This window comes from Schistocerca americana, chromosome 2 (genome assembly GCF_021461395.2).
Source record: "Schistocerca americana isolate TAMUIC-IGC-003095 chromosome 2, iqSchAmer2.1, whole genome shotgun sequence".
In the NCBI taxonomy this organism is placed as follows: Eukaryota; Metazoa; Arthropoda; class Insecta; order Orthoptera; family Acrididae; genus Schistocerca; species Schistocerca americana.
Genome location: NC_060120.1, coordinates 395,270,615 through 395,294,100, shown reverse-complemented (window position 1 = coordinate 395,294,100; position 23,486 = coordinate 395,270,615). Strand labels below are relative to the sequence as shown.

At 44.2% G+C, this 23,486-nt stretch overlaps 1 protein-coding gene across 2 annotated transcripts in view; it reads left to right on the top strand.

Moving 5' to 3' along the window:
* LOC124593712 overlaps nt 1-23,486 on the top strand; it is a 163,640-nt gene that overhangs the window by 102,646 nt on the left and 37,508 nt on the right. For both annotated transcript variants that reach the window (XM_047132020.1, XM_047132021.1), the window contains exon 5: nt 21,169-21,563. In XM_047132020.1, the coding sequence (XP_046987976.1) occupies nt 21,169-21,563 (395 nt within the window). The remainder of the gene's footprint in view (nt 1-21,168; nt 21,564-23,486) is intronic.

Below are 23,486 nucleotides of genomic sequence, written 5' to 3'. Positions count from 1 at the left end.
TAGAAACTGTTATCACTAAATAACAAAGAAAAGTCCGTCAAAAAATTCTGAGTGTGACAACTGATGAAAACTGGAAATAAATACTAAGGAGCAACATAGAGCTCTATGAAAAGCCAAAAACTTTCTCAGACAGTTAGGAAAAAATATACCACTTTCTTTGGACATATATCAGTAGATGTGATGTACATGTACAGCCAAACAAAGTACTGCAATTTCAGAAAAAAAAAATGATGATTTATTCAACGAAAGTAGTTCACAAATTGAGCAGGTCAGTTAAGCATTGGTCCCCCCTGGCCCTTTTGCAAGCAGTTATTCAGCTTGTTGTTTATTGACAGAGTTCTCTTAAGGGATATCATTCCAAATTCTGTCCATTTGCTGCATTAGATTGTCAAAATTCCAAGCTGGTTGTAGGGCCGTGCACATAATGCCCCACATGTTCTCATTTGGGGAGGGTTCCGTTGACCGCGGTGGCAAGGTAGGATTTGTCAAGTACGAAGACAAGCAGTAGAAACTCTTACCATGTGCAGGCAGGCACTAGCTTGCCAAAATGTACGTCCAGGGTGGTTTTGCCGTGAAGGGCAAGAAAACAGGACATTGAGCATCATTGACATGCCACTGTATTGTAAGGGTGCCACTAATGACAACCAAAGGGGTCCTGCTATGAATAGGTCCCTCAGACCAGCACTCCTGCTTGTCAGGCTGTAAGGCGGGCGACAGTCAGGTTTGTATCCCACAGCTGTCTGCAGCATCTCCAGGCACTTCTTTACTGGTCATTGGGGCTCATTTGGAAGTGAGACTCATCACTAAGACAATTCTACTCCAGGCCAAAGACATGTCTGGAGATGCCCTGGATAGTGGTAGGATACCATCCTGACTGTCACCCGATTTGCAACCCGACAACCAGAAGTGGTGGTCTGAGGTGCCATTCCTTTTCGTAGCAGGAGCCCTTTAGTTGTTACCCTGGCACCCTTATAGCACAACAGTATGTCGACGATACTCTACGCCCCATTTTGTTGCTCTTCATGGTAAGCCATCTTGGGCTTACATTTCAGCAAGATAATGCCCGCTCGCATTTGGTGAGAGTTTCTACTGCTTTTCTTCATGTTTGCCAAACCCTATCTTGCTGGCAAGGTCGCCAGATCTCTCAACAATTAAGAATGTTTGAAGCATTATGTGCAGGGCCCTCCAACCGGCTCGGGATTTTGAGAATCTTAACATGCCAATTGGACAAAATCTGGCATTATATCTCTCAGGAGGACAGCCAACAACTGTATCAATCATTGCCAAGCCAAATAACTGCTTGCATGCGATCCAGTGGTGGACCAACACATTATTGACTTGCTCCATTTATGAACCTCTTTCTCTTCAATAAAACATCCAGTTGTTCTCAAATTGTAGTAATTTGTTTGTCTGTACATGTACATCACACCTACTGATTCCTGTCCCATTCAGATAATTTCTTCATGGTGTGTCACTGAATCTCAAAAACACGTAGAAGAAATGAATGATTGTGAATATGTCCAATACAGAGAAAACTCCTGAACCATAATTAACAACTTCAAGGGTTTTAAGAGAGAGAGAGAGAGAGAGAGAGAGAGAGAGAGAGAGAGAGAGAGAGAGAGAACAGAGAGCACAGTGGAAAGTCCTCTGAGAAACAGAGGACACAGCTGGGTGAAAGAATGAAAAATTTCTGGGAAGAAAGATAAAACATAAGTAACTGTTGTAGATTGTCCATAGTTGGTTGGACTGAAAAAGAAATGAAAAACTGCTTCCTGAACTTTCATTATAATGTTGTGGGTTGAGAAGCTAATGATGGATAAAGGATGGGGAAAGAGGAAGAGGAAGAAGAAGAAGAAGAAGAAGAAGAAGAAGAAGCTGTAGAAATATCCCAGAACTTGTACTGAAAAGCAGCCATAATGTCTTAAAGAATAGAAGCTGCAGTTGATGAATTTGAATGGATAAGAGTAAAATTTTGGTAAAGTGAGCAGTAACTTCCAATTAAATAGTTATGAACAGGAGACTGAAATGTAGAGAAATAATGTTAGAGCCGGTAAAAATAGATAAAATGCCATTACCTGTACTAAATCACTTGGGGCCACATATCTATGATTGATGTGGTGATACAATTTGTGTGCAACCATTTCCGATCTTTAAGGCTTTGGAGTGTTGGTTCAAAATGAGGAACCCTGATTGTGCTGCCACCTACTACCAGGTAGTCCATATCAGTGACCTCAGTAGTAATTAGACATCGTGAGAGAGCAGAATGGGGCGCTCTGCAGAACTCACGGACTTCAAATGTGGCCAGGTGATTGGGTGTCACTTGCGTCGTACATCTGTACGCAAGATTTCCAAACTCCTAAACATCCCTAGGTTCTCTGTTTCCAATGTGATTGTGAAGTGGAAACATGAAGGGACACCTACAGCACAAAAGCATACAGGCCGACCTTGTCTGTTGACTGACCACCAACAGTTGAAAAGGGTTGTAATGTGTAATAGGGAGACATCTATCCAGACCATCACACAGGAGTTCCAAACTTCATCAGGATCCAGTGCAAGTACTATGACAGTTAGGCGGGAGATGAGAAAACTTGGATTTCGTAGTTGAGTGGCTACTCATAAGCCACACATCATACCGGTTAATTCCAAATGACGCCTTGCTTGGTGTAAGGAGCGTAAACATTGGACGATTGAATGGTGGAAAAACGTTATTAGGAGTGACGAATCGCGGTATATAACGTGGCAATCCAATGCAGGGTGTGGATACGGCAAATGCCTAGTGAACGTCATCTGCCAGCGTGTGTAGTGCAACAGTAAAATTTGGAGGCAGTGGTGTTATGATGTGGTCGTGTTTTTCGTGGAGAGGGCTTGCACCCCTTGTTGTTTTGCGTGGCTCTATAACAGCACAGGCCGACATTAATGTTTTAAGCACCTTCTTGCTTCCCACTGTTGAAGAGCAATTCGGGGATGGTGATTGCGTCTTTCAACATGATCGAGCACCTGTTCATATTGCACGGCCTGTGGCGGAGTGGTTATATGGCAATAACATCACTGTAATGGACTGGCCTGCACAGAGTCCTGACCTAAATCCTACAGAACACCTTTGGAATGTTTAGGAACACTGACTTTGTGCCAGGCCTCACCAACCGACATCGATAACTCTTCTCAGTGCAGCATTCTGTGAAGAATGGGCTTCCCTTCCCCAAGAAACCTTCTAGCACCTGATTGAACGTATGTCTGTGAGAGTGGAAGCTGTCATCAAGGCTAATGATGGGCCAACACCATATTGAATTCCAGCATTACCAATGGAGAGCGCCATGAACTTGTAAGCCTTTTACAGCCAGGTGTCTGGATACTTTTGATCACATAGTGTACGTACAGAAGTATCCACTCAGCTACAACGCTGGAACAATGTATCTCTCTCTCTCTCTCTCTCTCTCTCTCTCTCTCTCTCTCTCTCTGGGGGGGGGGGGGGGTGGTTCAAACATGAAAGAAGTATTATCTTCATAGCCTCAAAGTTAAGTTACAAATTCCGAATTTTACTTTTGAGCATGTCAACTGCTCGACATCTCCACTACATAGACTACTGTTATTGACTCCTTCCAATGTTGTAGTCCACCCAAGATTTCTGCTGTTTTGTTCATTATTGTACCACTGAAAAGGTGAGTGAGATAAGTATTTGTATCAGTAGTGTTGAGAAACAGCTTAAATCATTGAAACTGAACAAAGCCCCAGATTGCAATGGAAACCCTATCATATTCTATACTGAATTTGCAGCAGAGTTAGCCCTCTTCTAACTACAATCCATTGTAGATCCCACAAACAAAAAACTGTGCCCATTTGTTGGGAGAAAGCATTGGCCATTCCCATCTACAAGAAGGGTAGTTGAAGTGATCCACAAAACTATTGTCCAGTGTTCTTGACATTGAGTTTTTGTAGAATTTTAGAACATATTCTGAGCTCAAACATAATGAAGTACCCCAAACAGAATGACCACCTCTGTGCCAACCAGTATGGACTTTAAAATCATCGAACATGTGATTCAGCTCTCACTTTTCTCACATTATACTGAAAGCTTTGGATCAAGGCAACCAGGTAGATGCAGTATTTCCTAATTCCCGAAAAGCATTTGACCCCATACTGCATCTACACTTATCGTCAAAAGTATGATCATATGGGGTATCAAGTGAAATATGTTACTGGATTGAAGATTTTCTGGTAGGGAGGACACAGCATGTTCTCTTGGATGGAAAGTCATCATCAAATGTGGTTGTGCCCCAGGAAAGTGTGTTGGGACCCTTGCCATTCATGTTGTGTATTAATGACCTTTTTGGGCAATATTAATATTAGTCTCAGACTTTTTGCAGATGATGCAGTTTTCTGTAATGAAGTACTGCCTGAAAGGAGCTGCGTAAATATTCAGTCAGATCTTCATAAGATTTCAAAATGGTGCAAAGATTGGCAACTTGCTTTAAATGTTCAGAAATGTAAAATTGTCCACTTCACAAAACGAAAAAACATCGTATCCTATGACTATAATATCGATGAGTGACAGTTGGAATCAGCCAACTCATAAGAGTGCCTGGGTGTAACACTTTGTAGTGATATGATACGAAATGATCACTTAAGCTCAATCGAGTGTTGGGCTTTGGTTTATTGGTAGAATACTGAGGAATTGTGATTAGTCTGCAAAGGAGATTGCTTGCAAATCATTCCTGCAGCCCATTCTGGAATGTTGTTCTAGTATGTGGGTCCTGTACCAAATAGGAATAACAGGGGATGTTGAACGTATGTGGAGAAGGGCAGCACAAATGGTGACAGGTTTGCTTGACCCATGGGAGAGTGTCACAAAGATGAAGAAACTGAACTGGCTAACTCTTGAAGATAGATGTAAACTATCCTGAGAAAGTCTACTAACAAAGTTTCAAAAACTGGCATTAAATGATGACTCTAGGAATATACTCAACCCCCTGCATATCACTTACATAGGGATCATGAGGACAAGATAGAATAATTACAGCACACACAGAGGCATTTAAACAATCATTCTTCCTGCACTCAATACATGAATGAAATGGGAAGAACCCCTAATAACTGGTAAAATGGGATGTATTTTCTTCCATGCATTTCATGGTGATTTACAGGGTGTAGGTGTAGGTGTATGTAGGTGTGGTGTAGCTCAGTGTGTTCCAGAGTATAATGTTACCCTGTGAGATTGGCCTTTTCTTTTTGGTCTGGTGGTCTTGTTAGCATTTTTCAACCTATTTACATGAACAAATGTTCATTCTGGCTATGAAATTTCATTTTAGTGTCTCTCTGTTCAAAGAAGAAATTGTCAACAAATCTTATGTGTTGTTTGGTTAGTAATAGTTCCATAATTCTCCCTACTCTGAGAGACCATGCAGAAATTTTCATAGTTGGTCATATTCCGATATTAAAGACTCATTGAAACCACAGGTATGGAAAGATTATAAATGACACTCATTAAGTAAATATACAAGTAAATCTACATAACAGATTGACATTACCAGTATGTGATTTATTTGTAAATGGGAACAAGGAAATGGAATGTGGCGGACATCTGCAGAAACTAAGTACAAAAAGTTGATACAAGAAAGAGGGAAATTGTCCCAAACAGTTGTACATGCTGAATATGGTACTTATAAAAATGTTGTTGTTAGATATGACCCATGTATGCTGTTATTGTTTGGTTCAAGTGAGAGCAGTTTATTCAGATTTCTCAGAATACATCTCTAAGATCAAATTTTCAGACATCTGGCTGACTGCCGCAATCTGTCAATTCCTTCCTGAGATGGTTCACTCTCCAGGCTTTCTTCCCAAAATGTTCTAATATTTTGTTGCAGTTTTGTGTAGCTTTTAAGGGCCACACGTGGAATGGTTCATAATATAGGATAGTGTTTTTGTTTCACAACAGTAATTAGCTGACACAGATGATGCAGATATAATCCCAAGGTAGTTTGGATATACATTTTTGAACTATTGAATGAAACACTGACTTGATTAAATATCAAACATTGTGTCAAACTGGGGCTCATACTTGGAACCTTGCCTTTTATGAGTGACAATCATACGAACTGAGCTGTCCAGACACAACTAATTAGGCATTCTCGGTCCTTCAATTCAGCCAGTAGCCTTTTCCAGCTTTACAAAACTTTACAACAGCTCTCTTGTGTATGTTGTTGGACTAAGGGGTTATTGATTTGTTTCCAGAAGGAATATTTCTCTCTGCAGCGTAGTATGCTCTATTTTGAAACATTCTGACAGATTAAAACTGCGTGTGAGCGCAGGAATTGAACTTGGTACATTGCCTTTCACAGGCAAAGCTCTCACTAACTGAGCCATCTGGGCATGACTCTTGACCTGTCCTCACAGTTTCAGTTGTACCAATCTCTCTCTCTCTCTCTCTCTCTCTCTCTCTCTCTCTCTCTCTCTAATTTGCAAACTTAGGTGCCTTGCCTGTGGAAGGCAAAGTTCTAGCTCCACATGTCAAACGCACACTTTTACTCTGTCATGATGTTTCAAAATGGTAGGTACTTCACTGCAGATAGAAAGATTCATTCTTGTACTAGATGTCATGTTTGTTGATTGAAATGTGAGTCTTGGTTCAACTGACGACACTATACACACAGAAAATATTTCTCTAAAGGTTTTTGTAACATCAAACAATGGGAACTCCAGGTTTCAATATCAGCAATGTAAGGAAAAGATAGATTGCTATTTACCATAAAGACGACATGTTAAGTTGTAGACGGGCACAATTAAAACACAGTTACATATTAGCTTACAGCCACAACTTTCTTCACAAAAAGAAAAAGAAACACTCATACATTCATTGACATGAGCAAACACACCTCTGTCACACGTAATCACCATCTCTCACAATTCGGATCACAGTGCAGCTGTCTTGTGGAATGGAAGCAGCAACCTGGAGGGGATGGGGATGAGGAAGGGGAAGGGATTGAAATGTACTGGTGGGGGGTGGGAGGGGGGGAGGGGGGTGGAAGAGCACTGTCTGGCAGAGTATGCAGGGACTAGCCTGCCCTTGCCAACAGGTGCAGTGTCAGGAGGCTGTGCATTACTGCAGATCGAAGCTGGGATAATTTTGGGAGCAGAGAATGTGATGTAAGGATAACTCCTATCTAAACAGTTCAGAAAAGCTGTTGGTGGAGGTGAGGATCCAGATGGCTTGGGTAGTGAAGCAGCCATTGCAATCAAGTGTGTTATGTTCAGCTGCATGTTGTGCCACAGGGTGATCTACTTTTCTCTTGGCCACAGTTTGGCGATGGCCGTTCATCCTGGTGGAGAGCTGGTTGGCTGTCATACCAATATGAAAAGCTGTGCAATAACTGCAGCAGAGCTGGTACTGATATGGCTGCTTTCACAGGTGGCCTGGTCACTGATATGGTAGGATAATTCTGTGATAGGCCTGGTATAGGAAGTGCTGGATGGATGGATTGGGCAGGTCTTGCACCTGAGTCTTCCACAAAGTTATGATCCTTGTGGCAAGGTAATGGGATTGGCAGTGGCATATGAAGTTATGGAGGGTGGGAAGATGAGTAACACCACTTTAGGGTGGAAGGTAAGAATCCCAGATAGAATATCCCTCATTTCAGGGCATAGGTAATCAAAGCCCTATTGAAGGATGTAGTTCAGTTATTCCAGTCCGGTGTGGTATTGGGAGACAAGGGGGCCACTCTCTGTGGCTGGTTCTTGGAGGTGGTGGGAGGTTTGAGGATGTGAGGGGAAATTACACAGGAGAGACCTCTTGTCACTTAAGGTACGCCATCCTCAGGTGCCAGTATGTGTGGGAGGGACTTTTTGGTGTGGAAGGGATGACAGCTGTTAAAGTACGGGTGCTGTTTGTTGTTGGTGGGTTTAATAGGGATAGAAGCGTGGTTAGAACAATCGGAGAGGAGGAGGTCAATGTCCAGGAAAGTGGCACACTGGATTGAAGAGGACCAGGTGAAGCAGATGGGAGAGAAGGTGTTGAGGTTGTGAAGGAAAGAAGATAGGGTGTCTTGGTCCTGAGTACAGATGATGAAGATATCATCAATGAACCTGAACCAGACTAGGGGTTTGGTGTTTTAGGAGGCTAGGAAGGTCTCCTCTAGATGGCTATAAACAGTTTGACATAAGAGGGTGCCATGCGATTACCCATGGCTGTGCTGCAGATTTGTTTGTATACCTTGCCTTTAAAAGAGAAGTATTTGTGATTTAGGATAAGCTTAATAAGATATATGAGGAATGAGGTTGTGGGTCTGGAGTCTGACGGATGTTGGGAAAGGCAGTGTGCAATAGTAGTAAGTCCATGGGCATGAGGGATGTTAGTATATAGGGAGGTGGCACCAACAGTGATGAGTAGGGATCCAGGGGGTAAAGGGGTGGAGGTAGTGGAGATTCAGTGAAGGAAGTGGTTGATATAATTTTTGTATCCCGCCTGGAAAGTGGCGCGTGGGTAGGAGCAGGCTAAGGTGAAAATCTCCTTAGATCTGCACAGCACTGACTAGTGGGCACTGTCATCGGTGCCTGTCATAGTGCCAACCTAATAACTTTAATACGCTGTGGCTTCGTTGCTATCGATACCACATCCCTCCCCCTTGAAACGACGCACCATCGTTAAGTAGGGCTTCCGACGGCGGGTGGGGGGAGCCAGGGGCGGTGCAGCTGAGGGGGCGGACAGTGGAACTGCTGGCGTGTGCTGTCTACCTATAACCCTGAATTGCTCGCAAGTGGGCGAGGAAACGCCCCATGGAAAACCTGCCCAGGCCGTCCACCGCTACTGGGTATGCTCGGATGAGGTAGAGCAACGACCTTAATGGGCGAAGGTGGCGGCGGCATGATGGCAGCCTCAGCCTCTACATCTACATCTATCTACATCTACATTGATACTCCGCAAGCCACCCAACGGTGTGTGGCGGAGGGCACTTTACGTGCCACTGTCATTACCTCCCTTTCCTGTTCCAGTCGCGTATGGTTCGCGGGAAGAACGACTGCCTGAAAGCCTCCGTGCGCGCTCTAATCTCTCTAATTTTACATTCGTGATCTCCTCGGGAAGTATAAGTAGGGGGAAGCAATATATTCGATACCTCATCCATAAACGCACCCTCTCGAAACCTGGCGAGCAAGCTACACCGCGATGCAGAGCGCCTCTCTTGCAGAGTCTGCCACTTGAGTTTATTAAACATCTCCGTAACGCTATCACGGTTACCAAATAACCCGGTGACGAAACGCGCCGCTCTTCTTTGGATCTTCTCTATCTCCTCCGTCAACCCGACCTGGTACGGATCCCACACTGATGAGCAATACTCAAGTATAGGTCGAACGAGTGTTTTGTAAGCCACCTCCTTTGTTGATGGACTACATTTTCTAAGCACTCTCCCAATGAATCTCAACCTGGTACCCGCCTTACCAACAATTAATTTTATATGATCATTCCACTTCAAATCGTTCCGTACGCATACTCCCAGATATTTTACAGAAGTAACTGCTACCAGTGTTTGTTCCGCTATCATATAATCATACAATAAAGGATCCTTCTTTCTATGTATTCGCAATACATTACATTTGTCTATGTTAAGGGTCAGTTGCCACTCCCTGCACCAAGTGCCTATCCACTGCAGATCTTCCTGTATTTCGCTACAATTTTCTAATGCAGCAACTTCTCTGTATACTACAGCATCATCCGCGAAAAGCCGCGTGGAACTTCCGACACTATCTACTAAGTCATTTATATATATTGTGAAAAGCAATGGTCCCATAACACTCCCCTGTGGCACGCCAGAGGTTACTTTAACGTCTGTAGACGTCTCTCCGTTGATAACAACATGCTGTGTTCTGTTTGCTAAAAACTCTTCAATCCAGCCACACAGCTGGTCTGATATTCCGTAGGCTCTTACTTTGTTTATCAGGCGACAGTGCGGAACTGTATCGAACGCCTTCCGGAAGTCAAGAAAAATAGCATCTACCTGGGAGCCTGTATCTAATATTTTCTGGGTGTCATGAACAAATAAGGCGAGTTGGGTCTCACACGATCGCTGTTTCCGGAATCCATGTTGATTCCTACATAGTAGATTCTGGGTTTCCAGAAATGACATGATACGCGAGCAAAAAACATGTTCTAAAATTCTACAAGAGATCGACGTAAGAGATATAGGTCTATAGTTTTGCCCATCTGCTCGACGACCCTTCTTGAAGACTGGGACTATCTGTGCTCTTTTCCAATCATTTGGAACCCTCCGTTCCTCTAGAGACTTGCAGTACACGGCTGTTAGAAGGGGGGCAAGTTCTTTCGCGTACTCTGTGTAGAATCGAATTGGTATCCCGTCAGGTCCAGTGGACTTTCCTCTATTGAGTGATTCCAGTTGCTTTTCTATTCCTTGGACACTTATTTCGATGTCAGCCATTTTTTCGTTTGTGCGAGGATTTAGAGAAGGAACTGCAGTGCGGTCTTCCTCTGTGAAACAGCTTTGGAAAAAGGTGTTTAGTATTTCAGCTTTACGCGTGTCATCCTCTGTTTCAATGCCATCATCATCCCGTAGTGTCTGGATATGCTGTTTCGAGCCATTTACTGATTTAACGTAAGACCAGAACTTCCTAGGATTTTCTGTCAAGTCGGTACATAGAATTTTACTTTCGAATTCAATGAACGCTTCACGCATAGCCCTCCTTACGCTAACTTTGACATCGTTTAGCTTCTGTTTGTCTGAGAGGTTTTGGCTGCGTTTAAACTTGGAGTGGAGCTCTCTTTGCTTTCGCAGTAGTTTCCTAACTTTGTTGTTGTACCACGGTGGGTTTTTCCCGTCCCTCACAGTTTTACTCGGCACGTACCTGTCTAAAACGCATTTTACGATTGCCTTGAACTTTTTCCATAAACACTCAACATTGTCAGTGTCGGAACAGAAATTTTCGTTTTGATCTGTTAGGTAGTCTGAAATCTGCCTTCTATTACTCTTGCTAAACAGATAAACCTTCCTCCCTTTTTTTATATTCCTATTAACTTCCATATTCAGGGATGCTGCAACGGCCTTATGATCACTGATTCCCTGTTCTGTACATACAGAGTCGAAAAGTTCGGGTCTGTTTGTTATCAGTAGGTCCAATATGTTATCTCCACGAGTCGGTTCTCTGTTTAATTGCTCGAGGTAATTTTCGGATAGTGCACTCAGTATAATGTCACTCGATGCTCTGTCCCTACCACCCGTCCTAAACATCTGAGTGTCCCAGTCTATATCTGGTAAATTGAAATCTCCACCTAAGACTATAACATGCTGAGAAAATTTATGTGCAATGTATTCCAAATTTTCTCTCAGTTGTTCTGCCACTAATGCTGCTGAGTCGGGAGGTCGGTAAAAGGAGCCAATTATTAACCTAGTTCGGTTGTTTAGTGTAACCTCCACCCATAATAATTCACAGGAACTATCCACTTCTACTTCACTACAGGATAAACTACTACTAACAGCGATGAACACTCCACCACCGGTTGCATGCAATCTATCCTTTCTAAACACCGTCTGTACCTTTGTAAAAATTTCGGCAGAATTTATCTCTGGCTTAAGCCAGCTTTCTGTACCTATAACGATTTCAGCTTCGGTGCTTTCTATCAGCGCTTGAAGTTCCGGTACTTTACCAACGCAGCTTCGACAGTTGACAATTACAATACCGACTGCTGCTTGGTCCCCGCATGTCCTGACTTTGCCCCGCACCCGTTGAGGCTGTTGCCCTTTCTGTACTTGCCCAAGGCCATCTAACCTAAAAAACCGCCCAGCCCACGCCACACAACCCCTGCTACCCGTGTAGCCGCTTGTTGCGTGTAGTGGACTCCTGACCTATCCAGCGGAACCCGAAACCCCACCACCCTATGGCGCAAGTCGAGGAATCTGCAGCCCACACGGTCGCAGAACCGTCTCAGCCTCTGATTCAGACCCTCCACTCGGCTCTGTACCAAAGGTCCGCAGTCAGTCCTGTCGACGATGCTGCAGATGGTGAGCTCTGCTTTCATCCCGCTAGCGAGACTGGCAGTCTTCACCAAATCAGATAGCCGCCGGAAGCCAGAGAGGATTTCCTCCGATCCATAGCGACACACATCATTGGTGCCGACATGAGCGACCACCTGCAGATGGGTGCACCCTGTACCCTTCATGGCATCCGGAAGGACCCTTTCCACATCTGGAATGACTCCCCCCGGTATGCACACGGAGTGCACATTGGTTTTCTTCCCCTCTCTTGCTGCCATTTCCCTAAGGGGCCCCATTACGCGCCTGACGTTGGAGCTCCCAACTACCAGTAAGCCCACCCTCTGCGACTGCCCGGATCTTGCAGACTGAGGGGCAACCTCTGGAACAGGACAAGCAGCCATGTCAGGCCGAAGATCAGTATCAGCCTGAGACAGAGCCTGAAACCGGTTCGTCAGACAAACTGGAGAGGCTTTCCGTTCAGCCCTCCGGAATGTCTTTCGCCCCCTGCCACACCTTGAAACGACCTCCCACTCTACCACAGGTGAGGGATCAGCCTCAATGCGGGCAGTATCCCGGGCAACCACAGTCTTAGTCCGATCAGGGGATGCGTGGGACGAGCTGGCCGTCCCCGACAAACCCCCATCCGGACCCCCACAGTGATGCCCATTGGCAACAGCCTCAAGCTGTGTGACCGAAGCCAACACTGCCTGAAGCTGGGAGCGAAGGGATGCCAACTCAGCCTGCATCCGAACACAGCAGTTGCAGTCCCTATCCATGCTAAAAACTGTTTTGCAAAGAACGTCTGAACTAATCTACAGAGAGCGCAAACAAATCGACAAAATTTAAACGGTTATTAAAATACAAGATTGCCTAGTAAATGCAGTAATGCTGCTACTTGCGCACTGCTGACACTGCTCAGCGGCGGAAGGAGACTAAGCGAAATTACACTATTCAGGTACTAAAACACGATGCTACACTCTGAAATACTATAATACGCCCGAAATTTATGAATTAAACAATGCAAGTACCAAAAACACGCAAAGAAATTAAGAATTAAACTATGTAACAAATGAGTGAGCTAGGAGTATACGACTTGCTGCTGCAGCTGCTTATCCAACGGCGGCAGGGAGCACACTGACTGCGACCAACCGACACTGGCCGCTCAAAACAAAACAGTCGACAAACGACTACGCGAATTTACACTATTCAGGTACTAAAACGCGATGCTACACTCTCAAATACTATAATACGCCCGAAATTTATGAATTAAACAATGCAAGAACCAAAAACACGCAAAGAAATTAAGAATTAAACTATGTAACAAACGAGTGAGCTAGGAGTATACGACTTGCTGCTCAGCTGCTTATCCAACGGCGGCAGGGAGCACACTGACTGCGACCAACCGACACTGGCCGTTCAAAACAAAGCAGTAGACAACGACTACGCGAATTTACACTATTCAGGTACTAAAACGCGATGCTACAACTCTCAAATACTATAATACGCCCGAAATTTATGAATTAAACAATGCAAGTACCAAAAACACGCAAAGAAATTAAGAATTAAACTATGTAACAAACGAGTGAGCTAGGAGTATACGACTTGCTGCTCAGCTGCTTATCCAACGGCGGCAGGGAGCACACTGACTGCGACCAACCGACACTGGCCGTTCAAAACAAAACAGTAGACAAACGACTACGCGAATTTACACTATTCAGGTACTGCAAAGGAACACGGCGGTGGCTGGAGCTGGGGCCGTGCTGGCGGCGACAGGTGCCCATCCAATGCAGGTGACTGGACCGGCAGCGGTGACGATGGCTGGCACACCTGTGGAGGCATGAGCAGCGGAGGTGCCATCGGTGTGGGCCGAGGCGGCGGAAGCTGTGAAGCCTCCAGTTCTGCCGGAAAACAACCAGCAGCAGAAAATCGAGGACAGCACAAACGGATCTGGTTCCGGTGCCACTGGACAGTACCGGAGGGACCAGAAATGACAAATAAGGTGCGGCCAAGCTGACGAAGAATGCACCCCTGCTCCCAGCGCTGCCTGCCAGAGAAAATGCGATAGAACACCAAATCATGCCAAGCCAGAATGAGGCGAAGCAGCAGGAGCACACAGCAGCAGGAGCGACTGATGGGCATCACCATGAAACAATTCCGCTGGGGAACGGGTGCCGTGTGGCTGAGAGCGATAGGAAGCAAGGAAAGTCCAGAGCGTGCGCTCGCGAGAGTGCGTGGCGTGCAACTTGCTCAGCTGCGACTTAAATGTACGCACAAAGTGTTCAGCCTCGCTGTTTGACTGGGGGTGGAATGGGGCTGAGGTCAGATGGCGAATGCTATTAGCAGCACAGAATGCTTCAAACTCTGAGGACACGAATTGGGGGCCATTGTCGGAGACAATAACTTGAGGAAGGCCCTCAATGCAAAAAATAGACGTCAAAGCCCGAATAGTACTGGCAGATGTAGTAGAACACATAGGTACAACAAAAGGAAAGTTGCTGTACGCATCAATAACTATCAACCAGCGGGTGTCCCAGAAAGGAACTGCAAAATCAATATGAGCACGCTGCCAAGGCGCAGAAGGAGTTGGCAACGCAAAGAAGTGCTGGCAGGGAGCAGATTGATGCTCCGCGGAAGAGCGACAGTTAGCAAACAAATTCTCAATTTGTTTATCAATGCCAACCCAAGTGCAGTGACGACGCGCTAATTGCTTCATCCGCACTATACCCCAATGACCAGCATGCAGAAATATGAGGATTTCCAACTGCAACGAACAAGGTACATTCACACGAGACTGATCATTGTCAGTTTGTAACAAGATAACACCATGGTGTATAGACAAATTGTGATGTTGTGCTAAGTAACGTCGAACAAGTGGATCACGAATTTGCGTAGCAGATGGAGGCCATTGAGTAGGAAGATACTGCAAAAGAATCTGCAAAGAAGCATTGGTGGCTGTCGCGGCAGCAGTGTGATGAAAATCTACCGGAAAACCATCAGCTAATTCCTTATCTTGCGAATCAATAAATACGCATGACAATTCGGAAGAATCAAACACTGCGTCACGACTGATAGGTAGACGAGACAAAGCGTCAGCATTGCCATGCTGGGCCATAGTCCGAAACAAAATTTCGTAATTGTAGTTAGACAAAAACAAAGACCAACATTGAAACTTTTGTGTAATATGGGCCGGAACTGGCTTTGACGGGTGGAACAACGATGTCAAAGGCATATGGTCGGTGACCAAATAGAACTTATGACTATACAAAAAATCATGAAACTTAGTCACTCCCTATACAATAGCTAAAGCTTCTTTCTCGATTTGAGAATAGTTTTGCTGGGCAGAATTGAGCAACTTAGATGCAAAAGCGATCAGCCGATCGACAGAATTAATGCGGTGTGAGAGAACTGCTCCGATGCCGTGAGAAGATGCATTGACAGCCAAAAAAAGCGGTTTGAAGGGATTGAAAGGAATCAAACAGCGATCTTTCAACAAAGCAGATTTGTGCTTGTGGAAAGCAGCTTCACATTTCGAAGACCAAACAAAAAGAACATTCTTACACCGAATACAATGCAAAGGCACAGCAATCTGTGCTGCATTTGGTATAAACCAAATATAATAAGTGATTTTGCCCAACACAGACTGAAGTTCTTTCAAGTTCCTGGGTGCTGGCAAGTCTCTAATCGCACTGAGATGTGACAGTGAGGGGTGGACACCCTGTCCTTTAATCATATGTCCTAAATATTGAATCTCAGTTTGAAAAAATTTGCACTTGTCTCTGTTACACTTTAGTCCTGCCTGCAAAAGTACTGTAAATAAGGCACGCAAATTCTGCAAATGTTCGTCAGGGGTGCGACCTGAATCAACTATATCGTCCAGATAATTTGAGCAACCAGGGACAGTGGCACACAACTGCTGCAAGTAAGACTAAAAAATAGCAGGAGCCGAAGCACAACTGAACGGAAGGCGGCAAAACTGGAACAAGCCAAGGTGGGTGTTGATCACAGAATAGTGCTGCGACTGTTCGTCGATTGGAATCTGAAAGTATGCGTCCCACAAGTCAATCGTGAAAAGAATTTTCCTGCACCAAGCTTATCAAAAATGTCATCAGGACACAGTAAGGGAAATGTAGCTACTACTGTCTGGGGATTTACTGTAGACTTAAAATCACCACAAATACATAGACGACCGTTTGGTTTCGTCACACACACTATAGGCGAGGCCCATGGTGAAGCAGAAACAGGTTCAGTGACACCACAGTCTTGCAAATGTGTAAGTTCAGCAGCTACGGCATCACACAGTGCGTATGGAACTGGGCGTGCGCGCCGAAAACAGGCATGGCATTGTCTTTAACTACAACATGCGCTGCAAAGTCCGTGGCACAACCAAAGCCATCAGAAAAGAGTTCAGCAAAATCATCGTATAGTGCGGCAACACTGTCTGCATGGTCACTAGTGTTGATACAAAGTACATTGTCCTGAATTGCGAGGTCAAAAAGTTCAAGTGCGTCCATGCCAAAAATGTTCGTAGCATCACTAGAGTGGAGCACATGGAAAGACACTGTACGGGTTGTTGCTCCATATGTGGCTTGCAAACTACACACTCTGAGCACTGAGATTTCCTGTCCAGTAAATGCAGTCAGTGTGGAATGCGAACGACGAAGTGGGGGCGAACCGAGCAAGTCATACGTTGATTTGCTCAGTAAAGAAACTGATGCACCAGTGTCCGGTTGCAGGCGAACAGAATGTCCACAAATGTTCAAAGTAACAAAAAGTTTCCGCACATCATGCTGAATGCGAGAGGAAGTGTCTGGCAAAACTTGATTCACATGACGAGCTGTCGAAGCACGTGAAGCAGAATGCTGTGAATAAATGGCATAAACATTCATAGGCTGATGTGAATCATGACCATGGGAGTTTCCGTTGCGGTGACACCCACGTGAATGGGAGACAAATTGTGAATTAGAGTTTCTCTTATTACACACAGCTTGCATATGTCTTTTCTTATTACAGAAATAACAACTGTGATTGACAGGATGGGCAACTGTCCCGTGGGTGGGCACGAAAGCAGTTCGGATATGATTTTAGTTTCTTACAGGGTGCCTGGTTTGAAACGTGTTCACGAGCGCGCGAGTGGTGCGGCGTGGCTTGGCTGGCTGGCTGGGGCCGGGCGAAAGGGCATGTGTTGTGCCGCACTAACAGTACACACACCTGGGGTCACGTCAAACGCGGAAGGAGCCATGTCTAATGTATCTTGTCTATCTAGCAAGTCCACTACATCGTGCAAAGACGGGTTTTTAAATCTGAGGATTTGTTCGCGGATGCGGTGATCCGCCAGATTCTGCGCAATAGCGTCTCTAATCATTATATCCGCATATGAGCGTCCACACGAGCAATTAAAGTCATAGTCAGAAGTTAGTCCCAGAAGGTCTGCTAACCAAGATTTATTCGACTAAGTAGGGCCACACCAGAGACGAAAGAATTTGTAGCGTGTAGCTACCACATTTACACTGTCACGGAAGTGGGAATTCAAAGCGTTGATCGCTTCATCGTAAGTTTTAGTGTCTAGGCGCGTGGTGGGAAACAACTTGATGAGCACACGGTATAACACAACACCTGCATTGGCAATGAAAAAGGCAAGGTGCTCTGTACCTGGTATGTTGTATGCTGTGAAGTGTGCCTCGAGCTGGATGATGTATTCTGGCCAGCGTTCAACGTCAGTATTGAAGGCACGAAATGGTGGTGCCGTCAGCGACGGCATCGGTACAGGCGGTGGCATTGGAGGTGCCGAAGTAGCTGCAGTTTGTAGTGTGACCAGTCCATTTATGGCAGCAAGCAGCTGCGTCATTTGCTGAGCCTGAAAACGTGCAAGAATCGACAGCGAAGCCTGTTCCTGTAGAGCTGCCATGGTTTACACAAATGAAAGTCTTATACTGAGGCTAGCACGAAAAGAAAGCAGTACCGAGCAAAAAGGAGCTGTTAGGAGGGTAAAGGGAGTCCTCGTTGCCAACTTTTGTATCCCACCTGGAAGGCGGCACGTGGGTGTGAGCAGGCTAAGATGAAAATCTCTCGGTACTGCATTGTGAATTAAAATCACCTTTACTTTAGCAACTAGAGTAATACATATCCTTGCCCTGAGGTGCGAAGCTGAAGCGAAGTGTCCCGGCCATCTGCTCTTGATCAAATGGGGAGAATCTGGAGCGGAGCTCTTAGGTCTGCACAGTACCGACTAGAGGGCACTGTCGTCGGTGTCTGTTGTAGTGCCAACCTAATAACTTTACTATGCCATGGCATCGTTGCTATCGACACCACAACAATCATGTTCATTGATGATGTACTCATGATCTGGACTCAAGGCCATGACACTCTGTCTTCACTCCTTCACAACCAGAACGTCTTCTCTCTCATCTTCTTCACCTGGTCCTTTTCAATCTGCCATGTCACCTTCCTGGACATTTACCTCCTCCTCTCTGACGTCTCCACCACCCCTCTGTCCATATTAAACCCACCAACCACAAACAGCACGTGTATTTTGACAGCTGTTATCCCTTTCACAGCAAAAAATTCCTGGCAACCCGGGGGATGGCATATCTGCAGTGACAAGAACTCCCTTGCCCAATATGCTGAGGGTCTCCAAGGGTTTCACAGACAAGCATTGTCCCCCAGACCTAGTCAGCAAACATATTTCTTGTACCATTTCTCCTCGCACCACCCCAAAGAACCAGCCACAAAGGAGTACCCTGTTTGCCACTCAGCGTCACCCCGGACTGGAACAACAGAACCACATCCGTCACCAGGGTGTTCATTACCATCACCATGCTCTGAAATAAGAGACATTCTATCCAACATCCTTCCCAACCCTGCTAAAGTGGTGTTCCATCACCCACTCAACCTCCAAATCATCCTAGTCCATTTCTATGTCACTCTCATCCAATCTCTTGCCAAAAGGATCATCTCCCTGCAGAAGACTCAAGTGCAAGACCTGCCCAATCCACCCACACGACTGAAATAGGTTTCAGTCGTGTCACAGGCTTATCCTGCCACATCAGTGGCCAGGCCACCTGTGAAAGCAGCCATGTCATTTACCAGCTCTGCTGCAATCATTGCACAGTTTTTTATATTGGCATGACTAGCAACCAGCTGTCCACCAGGATGAACGACCACGTCAAACTGTGCCCTAGAGCAAAGTAGATCATCCTGTGGCACAACATGCAGCTGAACATAACAGACTTGATTTCAATGGCTGCTTCATTACTCGAGCCATCTGGACTCTTCCCTCCACCACTAGCTTTTCTGAACTGTGCAGATGGGAGTTATTCTTACAACACATTCTCTGCTTCTGTAATTATCCTGGCCTCAACCTCTGGTAACATACTGTCCCCACATCCTCCACCCAACAGTTTCCACCCTCTTTGTCCTATCACCACCTCCCAATTCTCGTTTCCCACCCCCATTATGTGCTGCCTTTTGCCAATACACCAACCCCTCTTCCCCTGCTCCTCTCCATTTTCTCTCTGTTCTGGCCCTCTCACCCCCCCCCCCCCCCCTACCGCCCACAGCCTCTCGAGGCATCGCCTCTTGGCAGACAAGACACTCTGCCAGATAGCGCTTTTCTCTCCCCTGTCCATACACTGCTATTCCTTCCTCTTTCCTGCCCCCTCCAGATTGTTGCTTCCATTCCACTTGACAGTTGCCTTCAGGTCCAAATTGCCAGAGACGGCGATCATGTGTGCGTGAGATGTGCTTGCTTGTGTGTTTCTTTTTCCTTTCACGATGAAGGCTGTAGCTGAAACCTAATTTGTAAGTGTCTTTTAATTGTGCCTGTGTACAACATGATGGTTTTTTAAATATGACATACTTGGAATGAGATAGTATTGCAATCAGCACAGTAATATTGACTGTCTGTGGATTTTCTGCCCATTAGCATCACACACGTGTCTGTTCATTGCATAGTGCCTTGTGCAATATTGTTTCCTTTTTGTAGGACGTATAGATGTGGGAAAATATTTTCTTGGCCGAAGAACTGTCAGCGCTTTTCTTGGCCCCTCAGCTTATAGATCTATACTATGACAATTTGTGGTATTTGCATCTATTAGTTACAGTCTACAGCAAGGACTTCTTTTTACCGATACATTTCGAAAATAGAAGTTTCGAATTCCAAAGAATCAAGTAAGGTTTTTGTTAAATCATTGTTTCCTGACAGACATTGGCCTAACTGTGGATTCATCACTCCCTTTTGACAATTCTCTGCTTGTACCATCCATTGTTATGTACAGATCTCAGCAGTGGCATGTCCATTGTTGGTGATTTTACTTGTTTGAGCAATAGGCCATCATCTACGGGATGTCTCTGCACCAAGCATTTTGTCTGTTATGCTGGAATGATCCTCAGAGAGTGTAAAGACTTCATTAGTTGTCATTCAAACACAAACAAGCTCAGCAGGCCTAAGTTACAAATATGTTCCTTCACTTGTTATTGCTCACCACTATTCTGAACCATAACTGAATTGATCTGAATATCTATTAGCATTTTCAACTTAAGTTACTCACTAATTCTTCATCCAGGGAGAGCTTGCAGGACTGCACAACATGTGATCATCTAGCATTTCAGAGTGCAATTTTGGAGACTTGGTAAACAAAAAGTTGAATCGTGCTCATACCAGCTACGGATCTGTGAATATTCTTTTATATTTTGAGTCTGGAGCTAAAACTTTGAAACTGTTACCTTGTTAATCCTTTGCAGTGTGTACAAATTCAAGCATCAAGTCCTAATTTGCATTTCCTATTTGATTAATTCAACTATTTATGTCTGGCACACTGAGCAGTACCAGCTGCTCTTATCAAGAGAACATATAATTGTCTAAGAATGGAAAGAAATAAGGTCATCCTTTTGACAATGAAATCATTAGAGACAGAGCAAAATCTTTGATTGGATGAGAGTGGGGAAGAGTATCGAGTGTGCCCTTTTCAAGGAAACAATACTGGTATTTACCTTGATTGGTTTAAGGAAACTACATAAAACCTACCTATGGGTAGTCTTTGTTGTACAACTGGAGTTAGTTATAGGATGTTCAGTAACATTTCTTGTTATTCTCTTAGAAACTCATTCTTACTTTTTTTTTCACAGCAGTATTGTGTTTTTTATTTTTGGTTTTTGTGGCAATTCCTGGCATAATTATATATTTACATGTCTGTTTCAGGTGGAACAGGAGATATCACAGAAACCCAACTAACAGGAGAAATCCAAGTGGTAGGTCAAAGTTCAGATCATTCCATCATCCTGCACAACACAGACACACATCCAGAACAGCCAACTTCCAGGAAGAAACCACAGAATATAATTGGCAAAATCTTCGTAATGTGTCTGAAAATGCTGAAAGTTGGTCAGATTTTAAGAAGCTGCTTGGTGGCAAAAATTGCGAAGAGCCTTCAGTGGAATCAAAATTAGAAACATCAGTGAAAGCAGAAGATGGTGATGATGAGGTGGAAGAAGAGGAGCAGGAGGAGGAACAAGTGGAGTCTTTGGATGAGGAAGCTGAAGAGGAAGAAGTTGAATGGAAACCATTACTTCAGCCTTCAGACTGTACAGACATAGGTAAAATAAAAAGTCAGTTTTTTCCCAACGCAAAGAAAATTAAAGCTCAATACTGTGCCAGAGACAAGAAGGGAAATTTATATATGATATTGAGGTTGATAGTAATATTAAAAATGTCAGACACTTGGCATAAGTATTAGTCTATCAAATTCCACCTAGTCAGTAAATGTATAAGTGTCATTTATATTTTCTTAGTTGATGTGAGGTTTGGTATTACCCGCTAAACAGTTTTTGGCTATATTGCTGAACACACACTCTGCTAGCTTTCATGTGTTAATAAATAAATTACGTTCCTGTCATGACTCCGTAGTGAATATTTATACACCTGACACTATGTGAGTGCACTGAGCCTTGGCTATTGCATTGGTATTGCTTGATAATTATTTTGGTAAATATTGGGATATGAACCTAAAATCTGCATGAACTGGCAAATATATGCGAGTGAGTGAATAAATGTTTTATTTTGTATACTTCATCCATACTCCAAAAGCCTCTTCAGAATGTTTGCTAGAGAGTATGTCTAATGCCACTACCATTTTGTTATTCCTCTTTCTATTCAAGAATGGTGTGGAGAACAACAACTGTCCATAAGTCTCAATGTGAATTCTGATATAATGTCATTGCTATTTTACGAGATATATGTGGGAGAAAATATGTTGCTTGGCTCTTCTTGAAACATACTCTTCCTTGTGATCCACAACATATTTCCTATAGCATCATGAGTCTTTAATTTTTTTCCCCTCCCTAACCAATCTTCTGACTGGTTTGATGTGGCCCACCATGAATTCCTCACATGTGGCGACCTCTTGATCTCATAGCAGCTCTTGCAACAAACCACCTCAGTTATATCTGGGGTGTACTCCAAACTCTTGTTTTCAGCCTAGTTTTTTAGCCTCCTCAGCTCCCTCTAGTACTACGGAAGTTAATCCATGATGTCTTAACATGTCCTATCATCCTGTCCCTTCCTTTTGTCAGTGTTTTCCATATATTCCTTTCCTTGCCGATTCTGATGAGAACCTCCTTATTTCTTATCAGTTCACTTAATTTTCCATCACCACATCTCAAGCACTTCAATTCTCTTCTTTTCCAGTTTTCTCACAGTCCATGATTGACTCTCATATAGTGCTGTGTTCCACACACACATCCTCAAAAGTTTATCCCTCAAAGTAAAGCAGATGTTCGATACTAATAGGCACATTTTGATCAGAAATGCCTTCTGAACTCATGCTAGTCTGCGTTTTACGTCCTCCTTGCTTTGTCTTTCATAGGTTACTTTCCTTCCGAGGTAGCAGAATTCGTCTACTTCATGGTCCTCAATGTTGGTAGTAAGTTTCTCTCTAATCTCATTTCCGCCACTCCTCAGTACTTTTATCTTTCTTTGGTATACTCTCAATCAGTTTTCTGTGCTCAGTAAGCTGCTCATTCCTTTCAGTGTGTCCTGTAATAATTCCTAGATTGACTTCTATATAGAGATGAAACAGTATTTTTATTTATTGTATTATGAAAACAAATACAGATATACATCTCCAGATACAGTTCCATGATCAATTTGATCGCTTCATCCAATGCGTGGTGAACATCCATTATTGTTGCTTCGTATGCTCGAAGAGGACAGTCAGCAACAGTATGGTGGATTGACTGTAAGGGGACACCACAGTCCCATCTTGCAGAACTATCTCATCTCCACTTGTGCAGTAGATAACTACATCTGCCTTATTTCGTTCAAATCCAGTTGTTATCCTCCATTGGTGTCTAGGAAGATCGAATCCTTGTATCCATATGAAAGCTTCTGAACTAGATGTTTGTTGACACCTGATGGCTGCTCCCACTGGCTTTTCCACGAATGGTTGGCACTGAAAAAGGACCCAACAAGGTTATTTGCTGTGCAGCATTTTAAGAGAATAAAAAAGTTTAGAAACTAAT